At 35.4% G+C, this 27,319-nt stretch overlaps 1 protein-coding gene across 2 annotated transcripts in view; it reads left to right on the forward strand.

Annotated features, from left to right (window-relative positions):
* The window catches only part of FSTL5 (follistatin like 5), a 268,652-nt gene that overhangs the window by 183,863 nt on the left and 57,470 nt on the right, over positions 1 to 27,319 (forward strand). For both annotated transcript variants that reach the window (XM_030947751.1, XM_030947752.1), the window contains exons 8-10: positions 17,606 to 17,726; positions 24,327 to 24,488; positions 26,376 to 26,510. In XM_030947751.1, coding sequence (XP_030803611.1) covers positions 17,606 to 17,726; positions 24,327 to 24,488; positions 26,376 to 26,510 — 418 coding nt within the window. The remainder of the gene's footprint in view (positions 1 to 17,605; positions 17,727 to 24,326; positions 24,489 to 26,375; positions 26,511 to 27,319) is intronic.

The raw sequence follows: 27,319 nt of genomic DNA on the forward strand, positions 1-27,319 counted from the left end.
CTGAAAGGTTCAGTTGGCTTTTTTGCAGACGTGAAAAGATCAAGTGATTTCTAAGCCGAATACATACATTTCTGAGTATGAAAAAAGCCCCACAAAAACCAAACCAAACAAACAAAAAAAAAACCAGAGAAAGTTCTTATGCTGGGTGCAGGTGCCCAGGAATTGACAGCAGGGGCCGCAGGATGCAGCCATTCCCAAGGGACCATCAGCAAAGCAGCGGCTCAGACACACCCATGGCACCACTGAACGAACATTCAAAAAAGGGCATAAAAAACAAGGAGAGAGAGATTAGAGAACAAAAAAGAGCAAGAAACAGCAGAGGTAAGTCTAAAGCTGGAAGAGCAGAAGGTACGGCTTTGTGAAACAGATGCCCAAAACATCTGCACTGGAGCAGGTTTATCTTGAAGGACTTGACCAATTGCTTGACCAGTCTGGTGACTTTCTATGATCCAGTGTGGCAGTGGTTGACAAGGCGGGACCAACAGATGTCACCTATCTAGACTTCTGCAAGGCCTTCAATACGATTCCATGCAACATGTGGATGGATGGATGGAGGGATGGATGGATGGAGACAGAGGTTGTGGTCAACATCTCTGTCATTGTATCTAAGTGGAGGCCAGTGACAAGAGGTGTCCCTCAGGGTCTGTCTTTGGCCTAGTGCTCTTCAGCATCTCTATCAATGACACAGACAGTGGGATCGAGGGCACCCTTGACAAGTTTGCAGATGACACGAGACTGAGTGGTTCAGTTGACACATCTGAAAGCTGGGATGTCCCCCAGGGGGACCTGGACAAATCTGAGAGGTGAATCTGCAGGAACCTCATTGTTCATAAGCAAAAATTATGTTATAGTTTAGTCCCTTTAATAGTAACAGTTTAGTTACAATTCAAATACAGAAAGAGAAGGTCAGATTCAATATCCTCTGAGTGAGGCACTAAAATTAATAGTGCTCAAATATATCTATATGTGGGATATTAATCTCTCTTTCCAGATAAAGTAAAATAGGGAGGAAGAAAGAGTTAATGGTGCCTGGATTAAAAGAAGAAATAACAAAAGAACAGAGAGAAAGACATTGAGTTAGATTTGTCCCCAGATCTTGTTTGCTTCAAAATTTATTTTACTTTTCACTGTTTTCACAGATTTGATCTGTCTCTCTTTATTTCTAGATTCTTTACTCCTTGTATAATATAAGATGTCCCCAGAAGCAGTGTACTCTAAGTTTTACTGTAGCTATATTATAAACTGTATGATGTTTGCCTAACTCTGGGAATTCTTAATTTAGTCAGTTATGCAAGAACCGCATCTGAGCAACTCAAGACTAATAATGTTGTGTAAAGAGCAGTACATTTTCTGAAAATGACAGGGCAAACACTGACCTGGGAAGATAGGTAGTTAGGGTTTTGGGGGTTTTTCAGTAAAATGGATCAAAGATCAATATAACTGGAAGTCACCACATATATAGGGAACCAGGCTAAGCAGTAGTGGCAATGTGGTTTTGTAAATCATACAAAGTGCTCATAGTTAGAAATTAAGGTTTTGCACTTTCCAGTTCTCAATATGAATTAAGCTATTTGCTTTGAGGAGGGACAAACTCAGAACAATATAACGTCCTAGTATTTTGTCAAATGGAAAAATGCAACAAGGAGGAAAGGAATCCAGGTTAAACTGAAACTGATACTTCAATTTATATATGTATTTAAAATTTTCCACTCCTCTACTGAAAGTGTACAAGATACATCTCTAAAGCTGTTAGCTATGGAGTGGCTAAAAATGAGTCTTGATAATGTCTAATGTCTTGTGTATTCTAAGACATTTTAAAGAAATATTAAGAAATACTGTTTGTCTTTCAAAGGATGACAATAGAAATTTGTATTTAAATAGTATATTTAAAAATGTTCTATGAAGTGTATGTTAATGACATTACTGGTAATATCCAGTTGATAATTTTAAAAGTCCTTAGTTCTCCTCATCTCTTCTTATGGTACTTATAACTTCTTTTTGTAGAAGTACTGCATCTTGCTACAAATCCTTCTCTTACTGAAACTGATGGGAGGCAGGGATAATTAGCACCTATCTGAGTGAAATTATGAAAAAATTATATGCCTCTGCAAATTTTACTTAAATTGTAATATAATTGTGCTGTGACTCACTACAGAACTGTTATCACAGGGCATTTTGATGATATTTCAGTACACATAGAGAAAGGATTTTTTTTCCTTGCGGTTATCTTACATCTTAAATTTGATATTTGCCTTTCCACTTTCCTCTTGTTTTTATCTAACCTACTATTCATTACAGATAATAGTTCCCATGTATGAAAAATAGCAGATGTATTTCCCAAATGCAATTCATATTACTTTTTTAGTCTTAATTCGTTCACTTGTTTAAAGTTTTTGTAACTTAATTTACTTTATTGTTTTTCTAATACTTTATTCCAGCTTTACCTTCAGGTTCTTTCCTATGCATGTGAGCAATCTTACTTTTCTTATAGGATCTTGGTCCTTTTTCTTACATTTATTGAAGATCTACTGGGGTGGTTTGTCCATGTGCAAAGTTAAACAGTAACTTTTCAAAACAGTGTAGTTCAACTTTTTTTCCTTTTGGCAAAGCTCATAATATCTCTCTTTAGGCTGCCTTCATGGAAAGCATCTAATATTTCAATTTTGAGGTTTTTGAAGTTATGTATAGGTTACCTTTTCCTCAGAACTTCTGATTTGTTTATCTTGTTAAAATTAATTTGCACATTAAAGTTGACCCTTCTTTGGTGGCAATCGGCATTTTCTGCTTGACATCTTTGCCCTTCACCCACCAAGAAAACCCAAAAGACTCTAATGGAGAATACCAATAAAAACTAACATTCTCTAAAGAACACAATGGCTTCCATTCTGTAGAGTTCTAATCAGAAACTGATGACAGAAAGGTTTCCAGATTCTATAAAACATTAAGCACCATTCCTAGAAAGGACTCCAGACATCTGACCTCTTCTTTTTCTTCCAGCTTTTCATTCTGTTCCCCCTTTTATTATTCTTAAGAAAAATCTCAGGAGAACCTCATGAATTATTCCTTTCCACATTGTTTTCCCCCATGGGATAGTATGGACCTACATACAAGCTTTTCTTTATACACTGTTGAATTGTTCTTAATACAGCACAGTTATGACTCTAACACAGTGATAGAAATATGAATGTCTGAGAAAAATATGTGTGTGTATGCATGTGTGTTTGTACTTCTGACAGAATCCCAGGTAAACCATAAATGTCAGGAAAATATTCTTCAATCTTTTCCTCAAATCACATAAAACAACGCTTAAAAGTATTTTTTTTTAAGTTAGGACATAAAATAGAGGACTTAAATTTAAAGAGAGGAAAAATTAATAGTCTAACCTGAATAGTGTCCTGGTTCTGGCTAGACAGGTTAAATTTTTGCAGTAGCCAGGAGGGAGTATGTCTAGGACCCAGACAGTATTCTACGACCTTGCATCATTTTTTGGGAATGGGGGGGAAGGGCTCCCTTCCACGTGGAGGAGCATGGCAGAAGGAGCAGTCAGGTGTTTTGGGAGTTCTGCGGAGGCAGGTGAGCAATCACGTATGAGTCGTTCACTTCTTTTCCTCTTGTATAATCTGTCATTAGTATAGTTGCTGTTACTGTTTGTTGTCTTACTTCATTGCTATTTCCAGTAAATTGTTCCCAGCCCATGATCTTTCCCTCTTGTTCCTCCAATTGTCCTCTCCAGCCTACCACATGGGGATGGGGTGTGATTGAACTCCACGTGGTTTGGCAAGTTTCAGTAGGAATATTACATTAGGGAATACCATTCCTAAACCTTGACAAAAAGATGTTCAAAGTTCACGTACATTTCTTTATTCTCAAATATCCTAAAAGAGGGAATGCCTGCTTGCAGTCAGTGCATTGACATTCTGATTTGCTGCAGCAAGCTCTGCATGCTCTTGTTTTATTCCTGAGGAGGTTTTCCTCCTCCCTGCAGTGTTGCCATGGGCCATCTTACTGCTTGTGTGAGGAAAGTGTAGTGGTCCTATGACATGAAGGGAGCCCCAGAACCTACTTCCCTTCAGAGGTGATGCTCCTAACCTCATCCTTTTTGGAAGATAATAACTCATATTCCAACAATGAACAAACACAGTGCCGTTGGCAAAAAGCTGGCAGTCTTGTTCAGTACAAAATCTGGATCCTGATCAGTTTATTTTGAGCTTTAATCACTAAATGGCAATCCAACAATTTCAGTGTGTGTGATTTTCTGTGCAGTATTATGTGTTGCAACCACAATATATACCTGAAGTTATATATGTATAACTGCATTGTATTTGAGGTTCATTTTAAAAGCCTAATTGCAGGTTTTCCTTGTACATTATGTTTTTGACACCTCTTAAACACATTACAACTCTCAGATATTTTCTACTGATTTTTATGATGAGGTGGTTGGATTTGATTAACAGTGACTCATCAAAGTCAGCATGTTTCTATTTTTATCTATATTGAATTGCCCTTTATCTGTTACACAGTTTTTCTTTTAAGTAGGATGCATTATTACATTTTCTTTTGTATTTCATGAGTTGAATACCAGTTTTGTTTTGTTCTTTTCTACTCCACTTGTAATGATCCTATTGTTGAGAGATGCCTCTGCCTGACTTAAGGTACAAATGAAACCACATGCCAAAAGCAGTAATATGGATTTTATTTAACAGTAAATGTGAGGTAAAGAGATAGAAAGAAATAGGAAAGAGCGGGGTGGGGGGATGCATGGGGGGAAGTGAAGGAGAAAGAGATCAAAAAGATAATCACCACACTGTGGATCTAGAGGCATCCCACTGGTCCTCCTTCACCCTGGTCTCTTTGGTAGTGGGGTCCCAGAGTCTTCTGGAGGTGCCACTTCACTTTTATACAGGCCAATTTATGGGTATCCATGGGTGTTCACAGATGTTCCCATAACTGAGGGTGGCACGTGTATAAGCAGCTGTTTCCTCTCCCACAGTTTGCCATAGTGGGAATTTTTGTCCAGATGCATTAACCAGGGTGTGTTAACCAAACTTGAGCTCCTCTAGGCCTGGAATAAGCACCTTCCTGTTGCAAATTCCTGTCTTCTGTGCTTTTCTCAAGCTCACGCTGCTGTAGCCTTGACAATGTTTGAGGCAGTTGTGGTCTTTAAGTCTCTTCTTAAGTCTCTTACATCTCCCTGTGGCTCAAACAGTGTCTTTCTGGGAACTTTTATTCATTTCACAGTTTGCCCATGGGGATGATGTGTTCGTAGAGAAGTCAAAGAAAATATAGAAACAGCAGGAGAATGACACAAGCAATTATACAGTGTGCAATAGCTATCCCAGCAATTACAAATGTAACTCCAGTTGCAATCACTGACCCAGTTTTCATGATAGCCATTGCTCCTACCCCGTGAGTAAAAAGGATTAGAATATGGGCATCAGCCAGTAAACAGCCTTTGGGTTTAGAGGGATTGGAAAAGCTCTAATATTTGACCAGTGATTTCTTTAATTTTGGCTTGGGCTTCCTCAATTGATGATGTTGCATTGAGAATGGTAATGCAACACTCAGTTTCAGTAAGTTTTAACATTCCACATATTCCTTGTTCCTTTAATAATAACATATCTAATGCCAACTGATTTTGTAAAGCCATTTTTGACACCAGTTGGTCTTGCAAATTCAGCCCTAGGAGCAGATATTTGGCTCAGTTCCTTGGGGGCATGTACTTGCCATATAATATTTCCCAATGCCCATTGGTGCTGTGTGATAACAATAGGTGGTGTAAAAAATATTAGAAGTCTCAAAACTATATTTTTTCCCCACTGTATAATAATCACATCTATTACCGATCAATTCCCATATTTTTTCAGGAGAACTTGTTTTCTGCTGTGTCTTTCCCGATAATGAATAATGAAAGATGGAATTTGGGTAAATGGATGGGAGTTCTGTCCTGCACCTTGGCCCAGCGTGCTCAGTTAGGAACATCCCAAAGCTAATCCAGGTGGTGCAGGATAGCTGCACATCCAGGTGTCTATCAAGTACATTTGGGGTTTGAATTTAGGAGTAATTCCTACTCCTTTTTTTTTTCAGGCACCAGAACTTTTGTCATACTTTTTTTGCACTCTTGCCCATCTTCCCTGTATTTCAAAATTAGTGGAAAGCTGTTTTATATTTTGTATTACAAGATGACTTCTAAAACTTCTTAAGCATCTCTTCTTCACTCCCATAATATCTTTCTTCCTTAAACTTTACTTTCAATTCAAATTCATTGTTTTTTCTGTTCTTTTCTGTATATCTATATAAAGATGCAGGTTATGTCTTCATTCAATATTGGTGTTACTAGCAAATTAATTTTGTGCTATTAATTTCTGATTAGTTTATCAAAAATTTGCAGTTCATTTTTTTTGTATGGTTATAGACATACTCTTCTCACTTCTTCTGCTGTATACATCCATCAGCTGGGTGACAAACAGCATCATTTCAGAGTAATTTTATTACTAGTTACATATTTATTTCTCCAGCATTTCCAGGTCATGTCGCTGTAGTTTTGCTATCCTAGTAGACTTAATGCTTTTCACAGCTTTCAGAAGAATTATGCGAAAGGGTTTTATAGTACACAGAAAGAATACTGAGCTTTTCAGGTTATTATTTTAGAAAAGAAATCTTGAAAGAGCAACTCGACTATGCTACAGCAGCAGTAAAGGTCACTCCTTCTTAAGAGCATGAGAAAGATGCTTTGTTAATAATGGACTCTTGTGGCTCATAGTCCTGAGTTTCCAATCACTGCTATAGTACATTAAATAGGAGGGCCATATCACCAGCAATAAAAAGTCTTTGATATCCAGAAGTCTGTTTCATTGAACAGAGAGGCACAATCGCTTAAATAAGAAAAAAAAAAAAAAAAAAAAGAGAAACCCTGTCTGGCCCGCCATCACAAGCAGCCCAGGAGGAAAAATTTCAATAGGTGGGACATAATTACCTATTGGGAACTTGGCTTAACTGTCATTTATATATTTCAAAAAATAATAATTTTTTTAAAAATACTGCAGAGGTGTACAAGGGCATTTACTTAGTACAACTTAGTACTAACTCAGGAAGAAAATTTCTACCCACCTGAAATATAATTGGTACTGCTACTTGCAAAAGTGAACATGAAGCAAATTGTTTATCTAGACCAAGTATTATCAGTTTGTGAACTCTGAAAGGATAACAACAGAAGAGAATATATCTGCCATGATTTTCAAATGATGGTATTTATGATTTCTCTGAATCAAACTGCTCAGTGATCTGTCTACTCATATACCTGACACCATGTATCCATTCATATCTAAATTTAATTAGATCTACTTTAGCTCAGACTGATTTCTCTTTTGCCTGTTAATTTTATCACCTTCATGTGTATTCTTCCTTCCTTTCTTTTTCATTTTTGTACTGTGCTTACATTGCTATCTTTATAATCCAGAGCTTCCTTTTCAAAAGTATTCATTCAGAACTTTTTCTGTTTGGGTATATACAAGAGCCTTTGTATCCATGGCAGAGTGTTTTCATTGATCTGTTCAAAAGGAATGATAAAGGAAACTAAAGGTTTTCCTAATTTAGTATGATTTTGGAAACAGATTTATTAATGATGTCCATCTGATTCTCCTTTCATGTACACTGGGCTTAAAGCTACAACCAGAAGTAGGGAAGTTGAAACAGTGCTTCTAAATAATATCTAGTTTGGTTAGGTATAAAAAATTGTCTTTGAGTAAGAAGAATTTAGATGAGTTTACAGAGGATCACTGAATCTGCATTCTTTATTGTAGTTTTATGGGTAAAGAGAGATAGAAGTGACTGGTTTTTTGACAGTTACTCAAAAGCACCTGCTAAATATGTTTTGGTTTTGGCTGATGAACATTTTTCTTCTAGAACTTTCTAAGAGAAATATAGTAATGTTTTCAAATGATAAGCATTTGCATATATATACCTAATTGAAGTATTGAAGAGAAAAAAGAATTTTTACATAGAAAATAAATTTCGGACTACATAGTCTTATGACTGTCATCTGAAGTATGTTATCTTGTCTGGTTTAAAAGCAGATTTGTGTGTCCATTTTTTATGCATTTTATTTCGAATAGTTCTGTTACTTAAGTGGGAGGAGGTTATGTCTTCCTTTCTAGAATATGTGCTCCTTCTAGGCAAAAATCCATCTTTACAGATCTGTTTGTATTAATGAGAAATAAAATGGAATTGCCATACTCTGGCACAGTAAAATATCAATGCCATACAAATTTTGTCTACAAGATACTTAAAAGTTTGTGCAGCAATTTGGCAAATGCAATGAATTCTGTGAAGTTCCTGCTATTGTAACCTATAGTTAATGAAAGATGACTGAAATCCTGTTTTGCCTTCACATTTTTAACATGATATACATAGTTAAAACATCAGATGAGAAATTCATTCATGAAAAAGACTGAAGTTTAACCTGTGATTATTGAACAATTAACATGTCAAAAGGAAGGCAGTGAAGAAAAAGCTGCCTCTTCTCCCACCCCTCTGTATTAATAAAGACTTTATTTCTGACATGGATTCTATGATTAGCAGGCAACAGCTAATGATAGAGTTATAATTGGAGTAAAATATAATTGAAACCAAGGGTTAGCTAGAGAAAAGGAACTTCTGTACATTTCAGTCTTCCAAAGTAAGACTGTACTGTATATAAGGAAAATATATTGTGGTATTTCAGTGATAGAGTTTTATACAGTGACAGTAGCATAGAATCTTTCTAATGAGTAGTGCTGTCTCATTTTTTTTTAAATAAAAGCAAAGAACAAGGGTGAGAAAAGAAAATACAGTGTATATAGCTTCATGTTTTGTAAAGGACTTACACTTCTAAAAAAATTTTGGGTCCATTACAGAAAACAGTATTAGAAAAGCAAAAATTAATTACAGGAGACAAATAATGATCCACTAAGAAGTAAAATTATTTTGGTACATCTTGTAGAAACTTGAAATGTGTTAACAAAGAGTTAGCTATTGTTGCAGCAGAAGAAAAATGCTTATTGTGATTGGCAGAGCAGTGGTAAAATTGGAGTAATGGATGTCTCACAGTGTGATACTGGCATTTGCATATAAATTTTTATATAAGCATTTCATTTAACTGGAATTTGTGGTCTTATTTTTAAGCTGTGCAATTGAAAGTACTTGTGTTCAATTTTTTTTAGAACTATTGTAATGCATGGGAAACACGTGTACCTCTATTAGGTACTTTGCTTTAAAATAACACACAGTTTACCTGCAACAGGATATAGTAAATGTTTTATGTATATCAAATATGAGCATTTAATAATAGCAAAGTGTCTAAATATCAACAATATTTATTTGTTAATACCATCCAGAAAATATTTATTATGACTATTCACAATCCCTTTTGAAATGGGGAATTTCCAACCTCAGTTTATGACTTGAACACAGACCAGATGTAACAGAAAGAAGAAACAGAAATATCTTATTGATAATAATGTATAGAAAGTACTGAGATTTTGCTAGTTCAGCATTATGCTATTGCCTTTATGTATGAATAACCATTGTGATACCTGTGGGCTTATCATAACATCATGGCTTCATGTCAGTAAAAGAACAGAAGTCTACTTGGTACAGCTCTGGAAAATATGTTTGTCAGTGCCACTATATGAGGAAAAATATTAGTTTTTTTACTGAAAACTTTTTGAACACTCTAATTTTTCTTGTTTTATACCAGGATGTTCTTACACTGTCTTCCAGTTACCCTGACCAGGAACCAGAACCAGTTGATGCAATGAGACTAAAAATACCACAATTAATTTCAGTATAGACAGAAAACAAACAAAAAACCTAACTGCAAAGCAAAACCCAAAGAATTTTCCCTGCATAAATAGTTTCTGTGCTTACAGTAAAAGGTTGCTGCCAATGACCTTGAAGTGTCTTTTCTTTCATTGATATCAAGGAATCAATCTTGGCAGTTAAGATTCCTTGTGATAAAGAAATAGACTGATGGACATGGATTGTTGTATTAGTGGTCTGAGCAAAAGCAGTATGTGTAAAGCTTAGGTAACAAAGATTAGTATTAAATGTAAATTGTCTCAGCTTTCAGTATTTTATTAGTGTAAATTCATGATCTTTTTGCGGGACTCTGGTTTCATACTGAGTGCTTAGTTCAAGTGACTGGAACTTTCTGTTTATTATAAAGGCTCTAAGAATAATATTTCAGAATTATTTGGTGTGTCAGTCCTGGCTAAACCCTTAAGTGAAGCTGCTGTGCTTGCCTTCAAACTGCCAATATTTTGATTTTATAAGAATAGAGAAAAATATGGTGAGGAGTGGAAGTCATTCACTTTGTTGTATGTAATCAGGTGTATTGCTGAAAAAAGAAAAGTTTATTGTAGGAATTACATCCAGACTCTTTGTAAGCATCTTTGTGCCTACTTCTTGTATGACATACTGGATAACAAACTGACGCAAGTGGGATTGTGCTAATAATCCAAGTAATGAGTGGCTGGCCCTGTTTGCTTTCTACTGTGGTCTTTAGATCATACATTAATGCTGCATTTAAAATGAGAGATCAACTTGAGAAAAACTATGTGATTTATAATGTGTTTTTTTCCCCCTAGTATGCTAAGAATGGGCCAAAGTGAATCATTCTGATTTTTAAATCATTTTAAGATACTAGGTTGCCTGTTTTTCCCCTGCCACTTACCCCAATATACAATTTTCAGCTGCCACATATTAGGGGATTCTCAAAAAAATGTCTATCTTTTTTGGTTTAGTTTTTTTTGTCTGCAAGATATTTAAAAATTGTTTGAAAAGATATTTTTGTTGTCTATTTATTGGTTTATCACATGTACATAAAGGAGATTGTGACAACCCAAAATTTATCCCACTGGGGTTCTGTGGATTGCATAAACCTCATAGACACTCTACCTACTTCTCTATCTCACTCCTGGATAATTCATAAATACATGGGAGGGACTAGATAATAATTGGATAAAAATATGAGTAAAAAATTGAAGGGTTGTTTGTTTCCTTTTTTTGTGATTCTCTTGAGTTTTGTAAAGAAACATCTGGAGAACTTTGTTTCTGTGAAATGAAATGGGGTTTTTGTTTCAAGATTAGTCTAATTCAGGAACCAAAGATATGAATTATTTTCAATGTAAGAAAAGGGTTTTGGACTGATGCAACTAAAACTGAAATCCAATGTTTTATGTAGTAGGAAGATCAAAAATTCCAATAAACTTTATAAATTTAAAACTAAATAGTTTGTGGTATTTGAAAACATTAAATCTTAGCACAGTATAATTATATAGTGTGATATTTTTAGAATCAGAAAAATTTAGGGGATATTCAGTGAATTCTAAACTGAATCACCTTACAGAGTAAATTACATCAGTACTTCTGCTTCTCTGGGTCTTCCTAACACTTAGATACACTTTGGAATATGATCCAAGTAAACTGCATAGTGCAAAGCTAGTTTCTCTTTGCAGAACTAGTTTGGAGTGTGATAATAAATATATCTACAATTAAAGCTGATTTAAAAAAAAAAAGGAACAGTTTTGGGGAATGATAATAAACTGATAATTGAGTAAGTATTATAAATTAATTTCATTGGTTATGAGTTTAACTTGAAAAATATGTGAGGAATGAATGTCAAATAGATATATCTGATTAAATCTGATTATATAACAATTTGGTTTGTTGAAAAGGAGTAAAAGTCAAGTGGTATATGAGTCATTCTGAAGATCTCTATGTAACATGAAGCAATAAAAAAGTCAGCTCTATCAGAGCATGCTGAATTTTCCATTTGAAATATACTGCATCTACTCAGTTGGAGATTTTGAATATCTAAATAAATTAGCGGTCCTTATTGCCGATTCATCACAAGATAACGTCAAATTACGGAGTTTTTGGGGAAGTAAAAGGTTAGTGATGTTTTATGGCTAGCCTGAAGAGCTCTAGTACTTTGGCAAAGCTGTCACTTATGTCTAGTGTGTGCTATAAACAAGAAAAAAATTCCAAATTCTCTTTACACATCTACATATCAAATGAAGTCATTATTCTCACTGGTAATCTAGCACTGAGGCATTTTATGTCACTTTCCTTTGTCATCCCTCTTCAGGTTCTTAAGAGGTTGGAACATTATTAGATTTCCAAATAGCAAAACCAATTTATAATCAACTGACATTTTTTGAAAAACACAAAGCAGTTGCACGTTTTGTGTAGAATAATGGATATTACCTTTTATTAGCTGTTACTATTTCCTCATGAAGTGAAATTGCAGTCCTTACTGTATCTCAGAGAATAAAGGGGAAATCATACATATCTAATTAATTATTTAAACAGGTACAGTGTTACTGTATTCATTTCTAGTCAGAGAAATAATCTTTTTCTCAGATTTGCTGAATACAGCCAAATCCTTCTCAATTCAACTACTGGCCTGGGCTTATGCGTTACAAAGTCTTATTTTAGGAAGCAAGAATAGAGGGTGACCTCTGCATCGAGCATTTGTAATGTAATACAAGCTTAGGACGGTATGCATGAAGACTTTCTCAGCATGGGAGATTTAGTTAGATGTTCTGAATTACTTACCAAATGTCCACCATTTTACTCAGTCATAGTAGAGTAAGGCTAGTAAAGCCATTTTGCGGTAATGAGATCCAGCCTTTGTAAAATTCAGTCATTATTTGCTTTTTTCTTTCTGTTCTCCCCTGTGTCAAGAAAAGAGGAACCAATGAAATTACTGGAATATCTAATTGTAGCTAGGAAGTTTGTTTTCATGGTCGGCAGAGAGAGGTGGGTGGCAGCTAAAACAGTGAGCACTGACAGATCCACTGAATGATCCCATAAAAGGATTTTGCTGCCCTGAGCTTTCTCAGATGACTGTAAAAGAAGCTTAGGAAGATTAATTTCCTTTGACCAAAACTAGTCTGCATTAATAATCACGAATTGGTGGTATTCTTGAGAACATTGTTTCTTTTAAGATTTTGTCACTTTTTACTGCATATATCTACGAGTGCTTATGTTAGACTGTGCACTTCCCTTTTTTAAGCTTTGGCATGATTTGCAATTTTCTGTCAGGCTGATTCTTCAACCAGTGGACTTACACTAGATTCATGGTTTGTTCTTATTGCAGCTGTAAAATTTAAGACTGAGAGAAGGTATGCAGAATTTGTGCTTATGAAATGTAGGATTTGTTTTCCCTCTTAATCTAGAAGGAAAACTTTTTTAAAAAAATCTTGGATTTCTGCCAAATGCAATTTTTCTCAGTGTTCTTTGTGGAATACGATTTCTTTGTGACAGTCAGTAGTAAAGTGCAGAGTTGCATTGCTTTGCCAGTGTGAACAGTGAAACTGATTACTTGGAAAACAGGAGTTGTAGCATTGATATTTTCACAAAAAGCCTGAGCTGATTTGTCTGGCAAATGAACCGTGCATAAATAATTATTTTCCAAAATGTTTTCAGTTAACCTTCAAAAGGATATCTACTCTCTGTGTCCTTGTAACAAAGGAAGTTAGAGATACTGAAAAATCTGTAAAATATGAGCAAGAATGTGACATTAGTATTACTGGTACTTCCATGAGTTGACTGAAATAAAATGCAGAAAGCTTGGGAGGATGTACAGGAAATAAAAGGGAATATGTATACTGGTTGTGTTTTACAAGCAAACAACTGGTCTGAAAATATCTGGTTTCAGTTATTGATACAGACTTTCCCTAGCAAACCAATACAAAATTTTAATTCTTAGCTTCAGATTTTCTACCTGATCAGCTCAGAGACAGATGATGTGGGGTTTTTTGCCTTTCCCCATTAAAAAATCAAGATTTTCATTTAAAAATAAGGGAAATGCCCCCACCCAGAATGTGTTACCATTATAATTTAACTAGTATTGATAACCATCAATAAAAAAGGGCCCAAGCAATATATTTGTTTTCCTTTTGTTGTGGATTTGTTAAAGACTGCAAATAGAAATGAAGGTAATATAAAAAAGCATGAATTCATAATATTTGGTGTTCACTAATTCCATTTATTAAGAACACAATAAACTATTTTTTTTCTGTTTGAGGATAATGTAAGTAAGGATTCACATCTTCAGTTCACGTAACCCGTGTACTTTTCTTTATTTTTTAAAAAAGTATTTATACAAAGCCAAAACCCCCCAAAAGCTATTTAGGAAAGCAAAGTATGGGCAAAAAAAGGTTGGAAAAATAAAGAAACACCCAAATGGCACAGACCAAAACAAAAATACTCCTAGCTTCTATGACGATGAACAAATTCAAGCAGTCTGTCTCATTATATGTTCTCCTGTGGGGAGAAAGCAAAGAACAGTCTTCCTAGAGCTGTTAATAAAGAAATGCTGGAAAATGGTCGTAAATTCTCTCATATGTAAAGCGTTAGCATATGAAAGCGGGCTATAAACCCCAAGGATATAATTGCTGATTCAAAACAAAAAATCACCTTTAGTTTCTGTTTTATAAACATTAAGAGAGCAAAGCAAAGATTCACTATCAAATTGAAGTCTTCATTATTTTGCTCATTATTTGTAACATATATGGTGATTTGTGAAATGTCAGGTTCTTCAGGAGAACAGAATTGCAGCTGGATAATTGTTAAGGTAATTGTTCAATTCTGTCTTTTCATGTATGACAAAAATAATTAGAGTTTCTCAATGTAATTTTAGAAGTACCTTGCCATTTCTGTGTGAACAGTAGGAGAACAAAAATTGAGCTTGTAGCAATTTCTTTTTTTTACTGTCATCAAATATATTTTCCAAAATGTAAAAAAACCCTTTTTTCTGTATTTGTTGCTGTTGATTTTTGAAGGCTCTGTTTCAAAGATGTTTGTGTGTCGATATAGATACAGGGTTATTTTAAATTACTCAGCTTCTGAGTTAGTCAATAAAACACTAAATACTTGTCAACATGCAGTGTCAAGTAGCTCAGTACTTCACCATCCCTTTTCAAATGCTGCTTACAACATTAAGTTAACTTTGTATTGAGTGGTTTGCTTTAATTAACAAAACAAACATTGAACTCAGTACAACAATAAGCTGGGGACATTTATTTTGTAGTTGTAAAAAAAACCAAACGAAACAACCAGACAAAGCTCACCACTACCAACAAAACATGCTGTCCATAAACTTCTAACTCTCTGAGTCATAATGTGTGAATTCTATTGAAATACTAATATAAAATAACCACAGGAGTGTTTCATCCATGGTTTCTATGAAAAAGAAGGGAGAAACCATGCACGGGCATACATTTACTTAGAAAATAGCGATGGTACCTAAGGATATCATATGCCACAATGAATCAGGTAAAGAGCTGAAACAAATAGGTATGCTTCAAAGCAATATCTTGTAATTTAGCATAAGGAATGTAAAATTAAACTCGTCTCCAGACTGCATTGTAGCAGCTGAACTTTTCTACACTCCATCCTCTGCCCTATTGTATTCACAAATATCTTTGGCTGAGATTAGGCAAAAAATTCCAAATGGTAATAACAAAACCCATTTTCCAGATAAAATGTAAGTACCTGTAGTGTGGCTCTTTTGAATAGCTGTTCTTTCATCTTACACTAATAATGCTGTTGAAGAAGAACGCTTTGAAAACGTGTGTTCAGCAAGTAAAGGGGGAAAAGTAAATAGATCTTCTGCTTCATATATTTTAGAAAGAGATAAAGATCAAAATATCCAATAAGGAAGTTTTTTGAAGTTAGTTGGGTGGGTTATTCTGAAGGGGAATTGTGCTGGTTCGCGTCATCAGTTAAAAATGAGGTCTTAAATATGGTGCCTTTTTTGATCTTTGCAGTGATAACATGTAATGGTTATTGAAGATTTGGTAGAAATATTTTCTGTTTAACCAAAGTGCTAATATAGAAACCTGTAGTTATCTTGAGGAAGTCAAGTTATTGATAGTATTACCAGGTGGGTTTATTTTTTATGCGCGTTGTTTTGTTCTCCCAAGGAACAACTAGCAGAACCATTGGAAGCACAGAGTTGTGAAAAGTGAAATTTAGCTGCCCACACATCTTTGGATGAAGAAATACAGAGAGACACATGTTTTTTGAATAATATCTTGAGTGTATTTAAAGAAAGAAAACTGAGAAATTAAAAGGAATTTCATAGAGATTTCAGTTCTCTTGTGTTCTCTGAGTAAGAATAAAAACTGGAAAGTGAGAACTGAAAAAAAATCCCAATAAGTTTGAAAAGTTGTAGGTGAGATCATGGAAGAATGCAAGAATAGTCATAATGAACCAGAGGTTAATGTAGCCCAGTATTTCTCATTTTTAAGATACAAAGGACAGAATGTAAGAATAAGGCAGCACATGGTAATATTTTCTGTCAAAGTTCTTTTACTGTGCAATTTGCAGTGACTGAGGTATTGTAGCTGAAGTTTTTGGTTTTGCAAGCTTTTGATAAAGTCTTCATGGATTTGAGGACTTTATAGAGAAGGTTACAAAGCTTGTGAAGAAAAAATAAGGAAGAACTTATTGGAGATATGAAGGTGAGGACAACTTTGGCTACAGTGACCATGAGATGGCTGAGTCAAGGAGCCTAAGAAGAGACAGCGAGGCAAAAAGCAATACAACAAAGGACTTCAGGAAAGGAGCCTTCAGCCTGTTCAAGGCTGTGCTTGGAAGAATTCCATGGGAGATAATGCTGAAAGTAAAAGTGGTCTAAGAGAGATGGTTGATTTTCAAGGATGACCTCCTCTATGCTCAAGAACAAGCTTTCACAATGAACAGTAAATCAAAAGCAGCAAGAAGTCTGTATTAATGAACAAGGAGCTCTTGACATATCTCAAATAAAAAGAAAAAGGTGTAAGGAATGACAGGTGGCCCAGGAAGAACCTGGAGACTCTATTTGAATGTGCAGATAAGAAAAGATGAAGCCGTCCCACAAGTGGATCTGGTCCAGATATTTGAAGGTCTACAGAGTTTCAGGACTATATCAGCAGCAAAAGAAAGGGGAAAATATGGACCTTTTGTTGAGCTGTCATGGGACCCAAAAGAAGTGCTAGACAATAATGTACTAAAAGCCTCTTTTGCCTCGGTCTTGATCACAAACATTTCCTTTCAGGAATCCCAGATCCCTGAAATCAGTTTACAGCAGTAGTGCTTCTGTAATGTATCAGTGAATCAGTGAATCTAATGAGAAGAATTGAAGAAAAGCAAGAATATTTTTGTGTCATATGTGCTCATTACAAAGGATGACAACGCTTCCAGAGGATGTCATTTAACTTGTTAATTTTTGCATGGATTTAGTTTTTCTCTCTGGTCAGATGCAATTCTCAGCAGCTTTTCTTCTGCAAATAACTGTCATAGCTAAGTAAACATATTGCTTCTGCCAGTTTTATCTAGTTGTTAAAATAAAAGTTGTATTTTCTCTTACAGTCACAATATATGTAGCAAAATTAAACAACTCCACCATTCACAAGTATAATATTTGAATTTCAGATTACTGTCAGATATGCTGGTTTAATATTTGTGATGTGTGATGTCTGATATTTGCATCACAGCTTTGTTGCTGAGATGATGAGTGTAATTACTGTAGAGATGTGGGTTTAATTATGATAACCTTGTTTTTAATCTTTCCTGGTAGGATTTTGGAGATGATGGGTCCCTGTACATCACTAAGGTTACCACAACTCATATGGGAAATTACACCTGCTATGCTGATGGGTATGATAAGCTCTGTCAAACTCATATTCTCCAAGTGACTGGTAAGGAAAAATGTTCTAATTATCAAGTCATAAGAAACCTGAATTTTGTTAAGCAGATTAGTTGTTTCTTTCCTACATTTTTTTGTATTGTGTTACATCTTAACAGAAAAAGGTATATAATTTTTTCTTCATTTATCTCCTTCAAATAACCTTAAAAATAATGAAACACAATAATTTAAACTTATTGCTTCCATAGAATAATAACTATTAAAAGGTGTAAAGACAGTCCAGAGGACTTGTTTTGCATCTGTGATGTTATGCAGAACAGTAAGTGGTTTATATATACATATACACACAGATGAAGTAGGTTTTAGTATTAATATAGTAACCCGAGGAACATGCTGAGAAAAAGAAATGTGTAAGTTTCTTGTGTTAAGAATGTTTTGTTGAATATAAGATTAATAGAATGCACTTCCCTGAAGATTTTGTAGTTGATGTAGGCTTCTAAATTCACATTTATGTTATTGAAATATACCCATGATTTTAGTAGATTAGCTTGAGGCACCTGGATTTGAAAACTTGATCTTTACGTTTTCCTACATCTGTTCAAGTTCCAGGTAACACTTCATTGAATTCTGTACTTGGACAAAACTTAACTGCTTTGTTACTGGTGCCCTGAAGACAGGCCTTTACCTTCTCTCAAGCTGATGTACCCTCTCTTTTTTCTTATATGCAATTTATTTCCTAAAGTATTTCAAGGAATTCTTTTCCACTGATGAAGGGTCTGCTTTATCATCTCTGAGGTTTAGTGACTTTTTTTTTTTCCTTAGAGTGCTTTCATGTTATTTCAATTCAAATTTATCTTTGACTCTTAAGACTCTCTTTCTTCTGTAAACTACCAGTATTTGTCATTCCATGTTGTTGTTTAATCCTATCCAGAGTCATGTTTGACCTCAATCTTCTCCAAATTTACTTTGCAGTAAGAGGCTGTATTTCTCTCCTGAGGCATACTCTAGCCCTAGTTTCCTGGCCACTGCTGTTATCATCATTCTTTTGGTAGCTATTAATCGGTTACGTAAGCCCTTATTTGGCTGACTTTTTTTAACATCCGAGAATGCTGAAATATTTTCTTTTATTCTTATCTTTCATGTATGAAATACAGCTCCCAAGATTATTTTGGCTTTTAATTTGTTTTTTCTTCTTTTAATAGCCTTTCCCCCCATTTTCTGTTCTTAATATCTTCACATTTTAAATTCATTTGACACTTAGTGTTTTTTTGCAGTTTTATAAACATTTTGTGTTTGCTGTTGTGCTTGTCCAGGAAGCTGACTTGTAATATTTCTCTATCCATGTATTTCAACTTTTTTTCCCTAGTTTCTTCCCCTCCTGAACCACAACATATTGTACATAGAGTGTTGTCCCCGAGCTAATGGGAACATGGCATCAACATATTTTCCTCCAAATTTTTCTTCTGAGATTATTTTCTGTCATTTAAAAAGCCAGGTAGCAACTACTGGCTAAACTAGAGAGAAGACTGATGTGCAGCTTATTAATATTTTAATTCCTGAAGACATAGCAGAGTTCTTGGCAAGCTAAACACATTAGTGGGTTCTTGACAAACATTTTCCTCTGTTTTATGGGGTTTGGTTTACCCTAAATTATTCACAAAATTATATTCTGATCAACACATTCCTGGCCAATCCCAATATGTAAATAAACCCCCAGAGGTGCATAGCAAGAGTTAAAATACTCTTGAATTCATGTTTGTCTCAGTTCAGTGCATAATGAGGCAAAACTCTGCTCAAGTTGAAGAAGGTTTTCTGCAAGACTAGAAAATCAAGAAACATAATTTGAGAGAGGTGAAGGAGGACAAATGTAGGTTTTTCTAGTGATAATGTGTCTGACAGGAAATTGGTTTTTCATCTGGAAACCACTGTAAACCTCAGATAGCTGCTATTGCAAAAGCTGGCAGTGGAGTGGTACCTTTCTAAATTATTTTGGATGTTGATATTTTGGGGAGCAAGAAACAGGAAAAGGAGACCTTTTGAGCAATAGGATTATTTGCTGTGCGTGTTGTGGATAAATTGAGTTAAATCCACTGAGATTAAAGGTCAAATGGACAGCTCTTCCACAGTTTAGATTTGTACTTCTAAGGGGTAAGCTTCTTAAGCACAGGCATGATGGTCAGTACTTGTAGCCATGATAATGACTAATTAATACAATGATACTTGTATTAACTGGAGAGTCAGTCAAAAGGTTAATGGGATAATGAGACTACGCTGATCACGAAGATTTAATGTGAAGGTTCAATGAAAACAATGTAATTAGATTTTAAGTTCTTTCTTGATTTCCATTTATGTATAGCTATATATTTTTAGGAAAAAAAATCATATATTTTAGGGTAGTAGGCAATTATTATAGATATAAATCTGATTTACTTTTAAGATTAAAATCTAAGATATTTTTAGTTTTGAATTATCTGGCACAGTAGTAAAGAATAATGAGCTTCCTTTGGAGTCTTAAAAATACATTAATGAGCACTGTAAAAGACTTGTTTTGTGATGAAATAATCAGTCTACTCTTACACAAATAGTGTGGTAAATATTGTGAGCAACCCTATAAGTTGATATTTTAAGCCTTTTCATATAAACTAAAAACAAAACCAAAATAAAAAGTTGTGATCAGGAAGAAGTAACTCTTTCATGACACAGTCTTAATTATTAGTATTTATAATACTTAGAACTTTCCATGTATACAGTTTTGAGATTATATGACTCTGAGGCTATATGACTAAATGAATTTGAGTCTATCAGTTTGATATTTATTTTTCTTCTAATATGTCAGTGATACTTAAATAAGATCAGCAGTTCTGATACCTTAAAGTACAGAATGGAGAGTCCAGTCCCTCAGCCAGATGTAAGTAGGGAATGTGTAGTGTCTGAAGAATTGTTTGCCAGCTTTGTTTTTCCAAAGTATCTAAGCTAAAGCAAGAGTTATTTTATATATATATATATATCAATAGAAGAACCTAGTTCACTATAGGTATCCCCTGTTTCTTTTTTGAACACATGCATTCTCCTGGATTCAAGACAACTGGAATAGACCATTTTCTCACTTCCCTCCCCCATGAGACCCAACTGAAATAATGCTCAGGAGGTTTTATAGCAAGTGCTAGAGCTATTGAATAGTAACATATCCACCATATTTAGGACCAACAGTCTCACATTGTTTTTTGAATTGAAAGATAAGGGATATAGAATTCACTCAATTGTATGTTATACTTTACTAAATACAAACGTGCGGTGTCTCCCCTCTCTTTTTGACATATGTCATGATCTCTACCTTTTAAAGTATTTTTTTAGCTCAAGATGTTAGAACATATCTCTTTGAAAGTCAGTGTGAATAGTCACATTAATTATGTACTTAAAACTTTATTTCTGGTGATGTTTGTTTGTTTGTTTGTTTGTTCTGGTCAGTTACACCAAAAACCCAAACAAAAACCAACAAAACAAAACAGACAAACAAAGACCTGATTCAAATAAACCCCAAAGACTTTATATTGAATTTGTCATATCAAATTAACTTTTTAGACTAAACTCACAACTCCACTTATGTTTCAGTTGTCTGCAGCATGCCTCAGTGGCACAGTTCTTTCTTAGTGGAATATTACAAATGGTCTTCAGGATAATATGAAATAAAAATTATAATGCAAAACAAGGGTTGAAAAACATTTCTAGTTGTATAAACCTGACAGACACAGAATTGGTGAGGAAAGAGGAAAATGGCAGCAGATAGAGGAAAGACATGGCAAAAAAATAAACCCTACTGTCATGCAAGAACCTCTGTTCCTGGAAAAACAGTGCTAAAGGGAACAGGATCTACTATAGAAATAAGGGATGGTAAAAGAAAACTCAGACATTTTTTCACCTGAACAGGTCCTCTCCTCCCTTTCATATCTCCTAACAACCCTTAAGTAGTTAATTTAGCAACCATAACATTTTGTCATGCAGGTTGAGATTTTATTTGTTGGTTTAGGAAGAGTTGGATTTCAGTTATAATATTTTCTAAAACTTTTTTTAGCAATAATATTGCATCAGAAATATTGCATGCCTTTTGCCCAAATAAAACTAATACATTTCTCTTTCCTGTCAGTGAAAATTCTTTGAAATTGTACTGTTAAAAAATTTTTCTTCACATGTTCTCAATAGGTGAGGTAGTCTAGGTGAGGTAGTTAAATACCCATAAGTTTTTAATGCAATTAGAATATTTCACTGACACAGAAAGTGAGTAGAAATATCCTGGCATATGTAGTCAGAGCACAACTAATTGTGGTGCCTTGCTATTGGTCCTAAAAGTTGTTTCTGTTGCTGTGATGCTTGAGAGTGTTCAGTGATGGCAGTCCAGTCTCTAAGGAAGTGCAGGTCCTTGCTTTTCCAGAGACAAGGTGGAAGAATAAGCCTTTTGGCTTTGCTGCAGTGGGAAATCTACATGAGGTGGGCTACCTAAAGGACCTTGTGTCAAGAAATGCTGAACAGGCAGACATGAAAATTGGACTTTAGGAAGTGCGGCAGAGCAAGACTGGGAGCTGAGGTGCCAAAAATATTCAAACCAGTGAATGTGCAGTCAAGCAGGGCCCATTCTGAAGAACACAGTGGGGAAGGCAAGATCTCAGTATGGAGCACACAGTGCTGTGCAAGAGGAGATTAAAGAGGGAAGAAATGGAGAGGAAATAGGGATGGCAATGTCAGGCTTGAGATGAAAAATTAAGATCCACTTCCATGAAAGCAAAGTCCTTTCTGAAAAATCAATAGAAATCTTAAATCTCTGATATTTATGTGCTCTTCCTCTCAGCTGGTAGTCTAAGAAACTAAAAGCCATATTATCTAATTTTTAACCTTCTCCCATGTTATTATATTACATTTTTGCAATTTGCATATTGGGGTTATGTAGAAAAGACTGTTCTCTCTAACTGAGTTTAAAATATCCCTGAAAACTACTGATTTTTGCATCCTATTTGAGATAAGGTAGATTTATGCATTTCTTGCAATGCAGAAATGTAAGGCATTTCTATGATCTAATGGGACAGCATGCTGAGACATGTCTTGTAAATAGTTGAATAGGAATTGAAAATATTTAATCTCATGCCAAAGTAGACACAGTTAATTTTTGATCTTGTTATCTTTCATTATCAGCTGATATTTCATCCTCTACCCAGCTGTGTTTTGTGACAAGCTAAGTATTCCACACTTGTAGAGCTGCATTAAACAAAACTTTGGCGGATAGGAAATACACTTCCTTAATCTTATTACAGTTAATATTTTTTATTGTTAGAAACAACCTCAAGCAGGTTGTCTCATGAGTTGCTGATTCATGTTCAACTTGCCAGCAGCCAAGACCCCCAGGTCGCTTTCCACAGCACTGCTCTCCAGCACCTCATTCCCCAGTTTGTACAACCAGCCAGGGTTGCCCCTGGTTGTAAGCGCCCCAGGTGCAGAATCTGGCATTTTCCCTTGTTAAACTTCGTACAGTTGGTGATTTCTCATCTCTCTAATTTGTTGAGGTCTCTCTGCAGGACCTCTCTGTCCTTGAGGGAGTCAACAGCTTCTCCCAATTTGGTGTTGTCAGCAAAGTTACTTAGTATTCCTTCAAGTCTTTAATGAAGATTTTGAAGATAATTGGGCTGAGGATTAAGCCCTGTGGAACCCCACTAATGACTGGATCCCAGCCAGATGTTACCCCATTCACTGTAACTCTGTTCCTGACCTGTGAGCTGGTTGTTCACTCATCATGTAACACAGTTATCCAGCTGTGTGGACATTTTGTTCAGAAAGATGTATGTCTTAAAATCTTAATTAATGATCTGAATAATGGGACAGAGTTCTACCTTCAACAGTTTTGTAGATGGCACCAAATGGAGAGGATTGGCTGATAGACTACAGGGTCATGCTGCTATTTGTTTGACAGGATGGAGAAATGAACCAGCAAGAATTTAGGAAGTTCAGAGAGAAGTGCAAGAGTCCTGCACCCTGGGAAAAACAACCCTGGTGCACCAGTATATCCTGAAGACCACCTAGTGGAAAGCTTCTTGGCAGGAAAGGACTTCAGAGGGAAATCAGGTTGAACATAAGCTAGTGAAGTGTCCATATGTAAAGAAGGAAGGTGGTATCATGGGTATAGAAGCTCCTGTCTGAACAGGTATAAAGAATTATAAACCTGAACAGGTTTTATGCATGTAGAAGGGATTGTTACTAGGTGTTTTGGAAAGAGGGGAAAGGTGGAGATGAAATGTTAAGATTTGTGAAACAGGGCAATTAAAATCTCTTTACAACATATCATGACTCGCTAATTGTACATTAGTCATATTTTATAAAGAAATCTAAGGAAAAATAAAAATCTTAATACTCAACCACTAACTATTGAAGAATTGAGGCTTTTTTATTTGATACCACAGTGAAAAGAGGTTTTTATCACAGAATATTTTGTCTGCTTCATAAATTTTCTGAGACAGAATTCTGCATTGAATGTCACTGAATATCTGATGAATACCATGTCTGTGTGTGGTTATATATAGCTGCAGGGGTCTTCTGAATTGCTTATCATTATTTTTCTTAAAATGAAAATAATGTTCCCCACTAAATTATAATTGTTTTCTGTATTCAGTTCCACCAGTTATCCGAGTCTATCCAGAGAGCCAGGCGAGGGAGCCAGGTGTGACAGCTAGCCTTCGGTGCCATGCTGAAGGTATTCCCAACCCACAACTGGGTTGGCTGAAGAATGGAATTGATATCACTCCAAAGTTGTCCAAACAGCTAACTCTTCAAGGTAAAGGAATGCATTTATTGTTTTCTACATCTTGCTAATGTTTTATCCATGCATCATTTCCATACTAACTGCCCATCTTCCATAGTTTTAACAAAGGCTTGAAGTCTAAGCTAAAACATTTCAAAAGATGCGATTTCTTCCAGTTACTCCCAAGACACATCTTTCTGCTTTCTCTTTGTTAGAATTATGATTGTACTTACTGGCAGGATTACCAGTAAATTCCAATATGTTCTTCTCTGTTTGATATTGTGCAGTATCTGAGTGGAGCAGGAAGTGCAAGACATAGTCCCAGTCAAAACTGATAAGAATCTTGTGAGATTTGGGGACCTGATAGTAGAAAGGATTGGAGGAGAAATACCTGAAATGGATGTGCTCTTTACTGAAGAGTATCGGCAGACCTCTGTGGGAGTGCAAAGACATTGCATACACACACGCCAGCCCTCCCTCCCTTCCCAAAATACCCAAACCTCTCAAACCCCAAAAACCTGGGGGAAAAAAAAAACCAAACCAAAAAAACGCCAGTGGAAGCTAAACGAAAGTCTTACCTTTAGTGCCAGTTCATTTCTATTAATCTTCAGGGCTCAGCAAAATCAGTGGACATGTTCAGCATAAAATCTCCATGCTTCGGTCTTTCTGGTAATTTTTGATAGCTGTAGGATAAAAAAAATCTCCTGCTGTGTTCCCTTCAAAACTTTCTCTCACTCATCAACAAAACCAGAATGTGTAGTTAAGACAGGACAGCACTCAACCTGCATTGTAAGAAGCAGTGGGACAGATATGGCAATGCTTCTCGGAAGTGTTATTAACCCTGAAGGTGTCATAGTCCCCTGTTCTTTCATGTACAACTGTCTTGGATATTTGTGAACAATTGCCTTGCAGAAACACTTTCCACTATGAGTAGAAAGTGATGAACTTCTCTTCCATTGCAACATGCTCTTAATTTCTCCTGTAGGGATTTGAGGAATTTTTTTTCACCTTTGTCTCTGCTCCATATATTTATGACAAATAAATTCAAAGGATTCTTCTGTAAGCAAAATGCATTTAATTCCTTTTTCTAGTATGGAATTATTTGAAATAAAATTTTGAAAATCTCATTACATTTTCCCAGAGATTTTTCTGGGTTAAACCATCTGTGCACTTGCTTCAAGCTAGAAGGGTACTACACCATAAGACAATGCCCCTTTTAGTCCATACTTTAGAATACCTACACAGCTGGTTTTTGTATAGTTCCTACAGCTGAACAAGTATACTATACTTAAAATTCAATGAGTCATTCTTCACACAATTGTTCACATGAGATTGTTTAAAAGACCTTTGCCTGTGAAACCTGGATTGTTTGTTGACATTCCTATGCAATCTGACATGAAATTCTTGAGATTTCCATAAGCTCCTAGGTGAAAAATTTCAATGCACCTGTTTTTCTGTTCTTGCACTGCAGTCGCACAAAACCAAAACTAACTAGGTGCCTCTGGTTAGGTACAACAAATTAAAATTTTTTATTTATATTGAATGTTTGGCCTGTTATATTCCTTGGGTTATTTTGTGTAAAGGAAATGGTGGTGTCTAGTAAACAGATGCAACATAATAAAAACCTAATATTTGCCTGACTTAAAAAAAAAATCATAGTAATTTAAATATATATAAAACCTCAGATCAATATTTGTCTCTGAAGTACAAAACCAACTGAGGCACTCTGAATAACTGTGAGATGAAATAGTGCATGTAATTCACTAGCCAGTTGAATACCTTTGGACTAATTTGGCATGCCTCCAAGTTATGAACTCAGGAATGAAAATGGTTTAATTAGTGTAAGCAGAGAAACCCTTCTGAATTTATAATCTGAAAGCACTAGCGTGTCTGCATGTTGATTTTTTCCTCTCCTTTCAGCAAATGGTAGCGAGGTTCACATCAGCAATGTGCGCTATGAAGATACAGGAGCATACACTTGCATTGCAAAGAATGAAGCAGGGGTGGATGAGGATATTTCTTCTCTCTTTGTGGAAGATTCTGCTCGAAAGACTCGTAAGTATTGAGAGAAGTATAAAAATACATGTTGCCCACACTCGAACATTTAATTAATATTAAAACTATGAAACGTTAAATAAATTAAAATGAGTTTGTGTAGATAGCTGCTATAAAAAAAATGAAGTTCAATTAATGGTATCCAAGAGTCACTGAAGACAGAGTGCACAATTTGCAGTACATTTAGAAGTAAAATGAAATCTCTGATCCATTGTGCGAAGCAAGATATTTTTTACGTTGCTGGTAAATTTTTGGTAGTTTCCTTGTGAGAGATGTGTTGCATACAAAGGGAATGTGAAGGGAAAAAGAAAAGGGATGTCTGTATATGGCAACTATTAGTGTGTTTTCCAGTAGTTGATGGGGTGTGGGAGGAAGACCTTTCCTTCCTGTCTGTTCTTGACACACACCAAGAGTCAAAATCAGCCTCATGATGTGACAATAATCATATGGTTGATCTCACCTGCTGAAGTGCCCAGCATGTCCAGAGCAGTTCCAGCCTGCCCATGCTGCCTTGTGCCTGGAATGTGGAGGAATAATGAACACATTCACTTCTATTTTGGGAGTTGAATGTGCCAAAGAAATCAATATCACTACTAACAAGCAGTATTCTTTATCCTCTGTTAAATGGTAGAGGGATTTATAAACCCTGTTTTCCTATTATTTGTCTAACAGTATTTTTTTCCTCTTACCTCACTTTGCTTAGAAAAATCCATTCCTGAATTTCACCCATTTTTTGTTTGGTTTGATTGGTTGGTTTTGTCTGTTTGGTTTTTTTCTTTTGAATCTCTTATTTTAATGAATACTACATA

Source organism: Camarhynchus parvulus, chromosome 4, assembly GCF_901933205.1.
Source record: "Camarhynchus parvulus chromosome 4, STF_HiC, whole genome shotgun sequence".
Lineage (NCBI taxonomy): Eukaryota > Metazoa > Chordata > Aves > Passeriformes > Thraupidae > Camarhynchus > Camarhynchus parvulus.